The sequence below is a fragment of the Ostrinia furnacalis genome, unplaced genomic scaffold (assembly GCF_004193835.3).
Source record: "Ostrinia furnacalis isolate ACB-3 unplaced genomic scaffold, ASM419383v2 OfSCF3085, whole genome shotgun sequence".
NCBI classification, from domain to species: Eukaryota; Metazoa; Arthropoda; class Insecta; order Lepidoptera; family Crambidae; genus Ostrinia; species Ostrinia furnacalis.
The window spans coordinates 276,892-285,254 of NW_021133324.1; the positions used below are offsets into that span (position 1 = coordinate 276,892).

Sequence of the window (8,363 nt, forward strand, 5' to 3'; positions counted from 1 at the left end):
TCCTTCTAAAAGTATATGTGAGCGGCTTCTTGCATAAAATATTAGAATGAACCTCATTCCAATAAACATTAAGACCATGTTTCGTGATTAATAGTGACGTTCGTTGTATCTATTTCGAAATCAATAATTGATGGTCGCAATAACATGCGATAACAAAGCTATAAATTTACAGAAGCTTTACATTAACGTTCAATAACATGTGGGAATCATTTAGGACCAAGGAACTTTGAGTAATATTTTAGTATGCAGATATACTTAAACCTAGCTCTACAACTCATGCGCGTCTTATAGGTTAAATGGTTTTTATTATCACATACAATGACATTTGAGATCGATTCCAAAATGCTTACTATATTTTCTATAATGATGAATTGAAATTTGTAATACGTTAAAAACGGCAAAACCCAATCACTAAGGCTGAGTTGCACCACCTAACTTTGACAGTAACGGTAACGATAGCCGGTGTTTTTTGTATGGAATTTGACAGATTGTTGACGTTTGTCAAAGTTAAAGTAAGATGGTGCAACCCAGTCTAAATGTTGGCGATATTTAAAGTTTGACCTCGGTATTTTTCTTTTAAGAACGAAAACACTTTAACGATCCACATGATAATAAAATAGTAAAATTTCGGAATCGAACATCAACATCATTTTCCTGACACAAAAATAAAATCATAATATCTGTTTTTCCCTGCAATCTTAAAAGTCATAATAACAAAATTATGTATCTACCATTACTTTTTGTATACCCACTGAAAATATATTGTAACTGGTATTCGTTTGCCTTTTTTAAAATTTATTATTCTGTACTTAACCTGATCCCATTTACATAATCCATACTACTCCTATTTTAAATATAAAAAAATCTCTTATAAGGCACAAAAACAGTAACGGATCAATATCAATCACATTTATAGTTTGTGGAATACGATACTTTTTACCACGAAAAAATTCTCAATCCCACGGGAAAATTTAAAACAACACGATCGTAGCGGGCTGATAGTTGTAAGAAAAGAAATACACATACGGTCTTATTCATAATAAAATGCTAATATAGGTTTAAAACCTACATTAGCTAAAACGTTTGATAGGCTTAAAACACTCTTATAAACCTCTGATAAAAAACGTTATTCATAATCGTTTATAAACCTTTGATAGCTAAAACAGAGTTTAATATTTTCTTTCCACAGACTATACAAAAAGAATGAACGAAAACAGCTTTTTTGGTGATTTAACTTGATGGACCATGTAAAATCATAGACAAATCGCAGAAAAAAAAAACAAAAAATTGGCAGCTGTGACGTTTTACTTACTGACATTGACATTTGGCACGAAAATTTAATAAAGTTTTCGGTTTTTTCGATCAACTCCCAAGTTTTATCAAACTTTTATAAAACTTGGGATTGTATGTTCTGGATTCTGTACCTCTTACCCTGTNGATAGTATATTTCTTTTTTTTTGTATCAAAGTGATCCGAATTATTAGACTCATGAGTAATTATTTTAACAAACTTTAATGAACTCTCCAAAACGATAAAAATATAAATATAGGTACCATAAGACTCTAGTTAAGAAGTATCATTAAATTAATAGAAACCACTTGTTGATAGAATAACAGATGACTGTCTTATAAATAAAATAACAAAAAACTTAGGTATATCCGTGTTTCCTAAGCTAATTTAAACATGATTACTGATGGGGTTACAAAAAAGGCTCAGTAATATTTACAGGCATGTTTGCCCATAAACGCGGGTCGCCGGGATGAAAGAATGAAGGGAAAATGCGAGCTGATATAAAATACAAGACCCTAAACTCCTTAACATAAAACATCCAACAAAATATCTTCCGGCTTATATGATCGGAGGCTGTAATGTATCCCTAAATCATGATGACTCATCAGAAACTCGGGGTTTGCTTAATAAGTTTATCTGAAAAGGGTTCCCTGTAGCACGCTTTATAAAATCCCCAAGAAATGCATCATTCTGAAGTAATAAGTCATACCAGATTTTAAGTATCATAATGGTGTGTAAATAATGGTTCGGTATCCTCACTACAGCTCTCCCTGTTTTCGTTTTTCTTAAAATCAAAACCAACACTATTACTGTATATTTTTTTAATAGGATTTTGTTGTATTAAAAACGAAAGGAGTCGTAACTCCAGAAAAACAGCCATCTGACACACTCTCTGGCACACTTTAAGAGGAACATTTTATTTTTATTTGTTTCGAATTGTTTTTTAGGTCCATGATCCGAACAGACAATGTTAAATCCAAAAGAAATGATTCAATGTTTACCTTAAAACCTCGCACCGTACACAAGTTGGATTGTGTATACATTTTTAATAAACAGAACGGGCAATAAAAACAGGCATGTAACAACACGATTGCTGAATCGTAGTATTCCAAACAATACTATTGTTCGTAAGCGCCAAACAAAAAATATCGTTTCTATATCCTTGCAAATAAATGGGAAAGCTTAGGTCTCGATAAATCCGGACCTGAAAAAGCTTTCGATGGCTAGTCAGCAAAACTTTTATGTATTGTTTTTCGTGGAAAACGAGTTTTGGCGTGCTTTGGTGGAAATACAATAAATGCACACATGTTTTTGTTAAACATTTATTTTATATGTAGGTAGGTACTAACTTTTGCTTACAGTTCCATCTCGGGAACTTTTGTTCGTGAAAGAAAAGCTTTCGTTCTGAGAAATGCCCTAGAATAATTATAAAAATGTCACTGGTTTAAAGCTGAGTAATATTGTAAACTTTTATTTAAATTTTTAAACACAGAGATTTATTTGGTTGTCACATTTTTGTGCTTTATACCCTTTAGTTAGACCTTGAACTGAAACTGTAAGGTCTGAAATCTTGCAGTCTTGTTGTACACATAAACAAACTGAAGTGGACACAAAGAAAATAATTACTTCATATTCTGGTTTGAAAAATATTTTACTTTTATAAGTCCGTATAAGCTGAACTGTGCCAGTTTTTTTAACAATCAAAAGCATCACAAAGACGTCTGCACTCCTACAGTCAACATGCCAACGCCTATTCATTCACGCCTGCTGCTCTTTCACAATTTTTGAATGGACGCCAATGAAAAGAAACGTACCGTTCTACTGCAATATCATATAGTAGCTAGAGTAGATCTTTAACAGGCATATTATCGAAAAATAAAGACATTATATCGATAAACATATCCATAGTTCTTTGTCTGGTAGTGAAATTAACAAAATCTATCTATCAAAGTTTTTACCTGAACCAAAAAAAATTATTATGAGTAAAAATATTTTTGGAGAAAAAATAAGGCATTGTCTAAAAATGCTAAATAGAATGGTAATTTCAAAACGGTGTCATTTTTCAATCAGAGATTATCGCTAAATATAAGAAATAATTTAGAGAAAAAATACACAGTTAGGCTGAGTTGCACCACCAAACTTTAACCGTAGCTATAACGATAACCGGTGTATTTTGTATGGAGTTTGACCGATTTTTGACGTTTGTTAAAGTCAAAGTAAAATGGTGCAACCCAGCCTATATGTAACAGATTAATAAAGCGGATTACTATCTATATGCTTGTTCGCTTTCTACAGTAGATTGTTAATCGGCAACCCTAACAGTGATTCAGAGTAACACTGAGCTTAAATAACAGAGGAACAAACTGAAAATGTAAACGTGGCTACTGGCTCTGGATTGAATATTGATTTATTTCAGTTATGTCGATACACTATTGCAGGTATCGCGAAAGTGGGTTGATCATTGCCGAGGGTTAGATAACCGAGATTGCTAACGTTTTGAGTAAAAATACATGGTCTATCCAATATAGCTTGATTAGAATGACGGCTGTCAAACGAATGTGACTAGTGCTGGGTATGTTTCGGTAGTTTTAGAAAAAATGTTATAAAAAAATGCACCCAATTTTTCTTCATATCTTTATTCATAAAAATGACAATTATGATTTAAATTTAAAGACAGTAAAATTTAAAATTCATGTCAAGGGTGTACAACCTAAGTCGTAGTCATTTTATCATCAGTGTTCTTCAGTGGTTTTTTCCTCTCGCTAGAGGGCGGTGGGCATCTCTTCTAGAGCAACGGTGCTATGAATACCCAAAAAATTACCGGTGATTGATTTCCGATGTTTGATTATTTAAGAATGAAATGTTTTTTGGTTTTTAATAGTGAACATTTAGAAAAACGTATAACTTGACTTAAATATGTTAAAAAATTAGTTAGAAAAAAAATTTGTTAAATATGTTAAAAAAATAGTTTTAATTTAATATGACATTTGTCGATATGTCCCAACACTAACATTTTTGTAACTCGAGATAACCTTGTAGAGACGTCGTTAATACTCTAGCTTGATTTTTATAATTTTGGGTTTGGTTCAATTTTAATTTCTGTGATGGGTCTGGGTGTTAATATGTATAATAAGTTTGTAAATACAAAAAAAATGTATTTAAGTATGTTTATATCCGTTTTCTAGTGAGCGGATACTGTGAATGTACGTCACGCGGGGTCACGTGACCGTCAGCGGCACTCAATATTTAAGCGAACTTTGAATGCCTATAAAATCATAACTACTGGGTATTTTTGAATGAAATAAAAACTAATGTATTTGTAAATGTAAAAGCCTAACTGTAACATAGGTTTCAAGTGATTTTGCATACCTAGTAACATTCTCAATTTCGAATTACTACTTATTGGTGTAATTAAACGCTGCATTTACACGAAATTAACATTTTTATTGGAAGCACTGTCGTCGAAAATATTGTTTGTAGGTCAGACGTGAATTATTTCTTGTCCGCCAATATTTAGCTCTCATTGATCGCTACTACAAAGTTATGTCGTTACTTTTGATGGCAGCTGTCATTCTAATCAAGCTATATTGGATAGACTATAAGAGCATTGCAGTGCTCTCTAAATTTTGCTTAAAAGTATGTATTTGTTACAAAATCCACCTAATCTTGAAATGTGATATATCATTAGGTACAAATACAAAGTTTTAAGTTCCCTATTAAAGACTAGCGGCCGCCCGCGACTTCATACGCGTGGATCCCGTTTTACCCCCTTAGGGGTGGAATTTCGTAAAATCCATTCTGTGACGTAGGCATCCCTACATCATAACATCTATCTGCATGCCAAATTTCAGCCCGATCCGTCCAGTGGTTTGGGCTGTGCGTTGATAGATCACTATGTCAGTCAGTCAGTCAGTCAGCTTTGAGTTATATGTATACCTACATATATTTAGAGACTAGTTGTCGAATTACTCAAGAATAAAAAACTCCACTTGAGTAAAACTGCGGGAAAATACTAGTTTAGAATCCGAAAATTGAATCCATGAGTAGCTGTTATACGATCTAGGGTAACATTTTCCATCTCGTTAGACGACATCCCTTGATAACGTTAAATTAAATCGGGTGTCCTATTCTCAAATAATTTATGGCTGCTTTCCTTTTTATACAGAATAATGTTTTTGCTTTGATCTTTTATATTTTTGGGTAAATTCGATATTGATAGCCTTGCGTGTCACTTTATAAATGAAAAATAATCGGCGTTATTTATAAAATAGCAAATCATGTTGCAAATTGATAATGCTATTCAAATAAAGACTAACTTCAAAATGTTGTGTATATAAATTTTATCCTTTCATCCTAAAACCTTTAACTCGCGTCCGAAAATTACGTTAAAATCAATCGTCATAAATCCCTAACTCATTCACAAACGCTACACATCTGGCAGCATTTAAATCTTCGTGCGCTGGTTATATTCCGAAGAACTAGTCTAGATGCTGTTACTACACCATCCTGCTTTAATCTCACTAAACCATGTTTATTCTCTCGGAGTGTATCAGGGCGTGAAGCAAGTTTCCGTGCGCAATTTCCTCTGATACATTGCCATGTTTGATTTTATTCGCCTACGCTCTTGCTTCAAGTCTATGGTAAGCTCCACATGAACACGATAATGGTATATTCACGTTTGTAGCGTGTGCAAGGCGTGCTCCGTACGTGTTAGTTGTTGAGACCACTAAGCGCGCTTTCAATTTAGACGTTTCGTGCCGCGAGCCTGCCGCGCGTCTGCAGTAGGTACTGCGTCGGAATAATTGATAATTACCAATAGTTGGACTGAATTGCACCATTGCTTACCTACTTTAAACGGAAACTATGACAATAAACCGTGTCTTTTGTATGGAGTCTGACAGATTTTTGACGAAAGCTGAGCTAAGGCTGAGTTGCACCATCTTACTTAAACTTTGACGAACTTCAAAAATCTGTCAAACTCCAAACAAAAAGCACCGGTTATTGTTTTTGTTACGGTTAAGATAAAGTGGTGCCATTCAGCCTTAGTGTGCGATCTGGCGAATCCACGGAAACGCGCAGCAGGCGTCCGACACGAAACGTCTAATTGAAAGCGCCCTAGGAGCGTATTATTCAGAGGTTCAAGACTTAGTTAAATTTCGTGCATAAACTGAGACTTTTGATTGATTAAATTTCAATATTTAGTCACGGGACTAAATCTATTACTGAGATCGAATCGAGTTTTGAAAGTTGTTTTGTAACGGAGCTAAGAGGCCCATGTACACACCAATATCACTTTCACATACGGGACACTTGTCGCGCAGGCTACGTGACGTGATGCGTTTGTGAATAACTATTATAATAATCCCCTTAAAGTATTCGGTTCTACAGGTATCGAGGAACTCAGAGACTCAAGAGGAAATGCAGTAGCCGAATGGCCGCTCTCGTCGTCTCGGACTCTGCTCGACCACCGATCGCCGAGACAGCCTTCGCTTGCTAGCTGTCCCAAGTGCCCCCACAGCATGTACTACGATGGTAAGTTACGTTAGTTCACTTGATTCATACATCAGCATCATCATCATCTCAGCCATAGTCCACTGCTGAACATAGGCCTCCCCCAATGCTTTCCATACTGCCCGGTTGGTAGCGCCCTGACCATTGCCACTCGATTCACACATGAATATTTTAAATTTCTGTTGGAGTTGATTCAATTTTCTCAATTTAATCACATGTAAGAGTTTTGACCGAACTATTACTAAGGCTGTGTTCCACCATCTTACTTTAACTTTGACAAACGTCAAAAATCTGTTAAAATCCTTACAAAAAAACACCGGTTATAGTTACGGTCAAAGTGAGGTGGTGCAACTCAGCCTTAATGTGAAATGTTTTTTTTAACAAAAACAAGCTATCAAAACTTTACAGGATTGGCCTCCTGTGGGGTATTTACACAAAACCTCCCTTAATGCGTTTACATAAATATACTTTACGAATGAGTGACCCTGTATTAATTGAGGCAAAAGCTTCTCATTATTTCTTTCGTACACGCTTTTACCTAAAATAATTCAAGCAACAGATAATGAATGGTCCGGTAAGAGAGAGTCCGTGAGATCATTTGTGACTTTTTTACCTAAATGATTATAACTTTTGCAAAAGTTATTGTGTTATCAATTACTTCAATTTTGCCGTGTAACACTATTGTGTAAAGGTAAAATGGTAGCTAAATAGCTTTGTTCATCAAATATTGCGACTATCTCAGATATCCTTTTTATAGCACGGGTTTTGTATAACATAAATATTTGTTGCGGAATCATAAAAGAGCCTGCGTACCAGCAACAATATTAGTAATATTCAGAATTCCACTGTACCAAATATAAATTTGAGCGGTGATTCTAAATTGCTATTACAGTAAAATTGCTGCCATATTTTGCAGGAACCAAAAACGAATTGCCTCTCTTTTTTTATCCGTGGCCTATTTGTAGCAGACTTAATTTAGAAAGTCATACTTAGTTCTGGTGGTGGTGGTAATTTGAATTAATTCTAAATATTTGCTTTTTTTTTTAAAAAGAATATTAGTAATGTGTATTTAACAGATCATAGTCCTGAACCCCTGCCTGTGTTACTTGCACTTTTGCATTCTAGATGAGGTTGTAAACTATCTCTCAAGAATTGTATTCTTGTCACAAAGTAACAGTATAGGTTTAAATAAACAATTCAGTAAAGTAACCTTTATCACACATAAATCTTTCATGAGTGGCCCCAAACACGAGCTTCTGATAACACAACACCTTTGTTTCAGCGTACATTCACGGGAGGAAAGTGTAAATATGAGAAGAACAAACAATCCGAGGTACTAGGCACAGTGAGTGTTTGGTTTTTGTATTCATTAGTGAACACTTCTGTATAATGAGTTTTATAAAATCTTAAAAATTGAATTGTATATTTGAGGAATAATGATATTAATTGCAAGATGATCTTTCTGTGTATTAGACTATGTAAAGGAAACTTTGTAATAATACTGTAGATGTACGAAATGTATATTTATTAATCTTCAAAGATTCATTGGTGTAAATAAGTAT

At 34.3% G+C, this 8,363-nt stretch overlaps 1 protein-coding gene across 1 annotated transcript in view; it reads left to right on the forward strand.

The window, feature by feature from the left end:
- Positions 1 to 6,797, forward strand: part of LOC114357241 (tachykinin-like peptides receptor 99D) — a 32,944-nt gene extending 26,147 nt beyond the window's left edge. Inside the window, exon 5 of the mRNA XM_028310764.1 lies at positions 6,664 to 6,797. Coding sequence (XP_028166565.1) covers positions 6,664 to 6,787 — 124 coding nt within the window. The 3' untranslated portion in view covers positions 6,788 to 6,797. The remainder of the gene's footprint in view (positions 1 to 6,663) is intronic.
- The last annotated feature ends 1,566 nt before the right edge of the window (positions 6,798 to 8,363 follow it).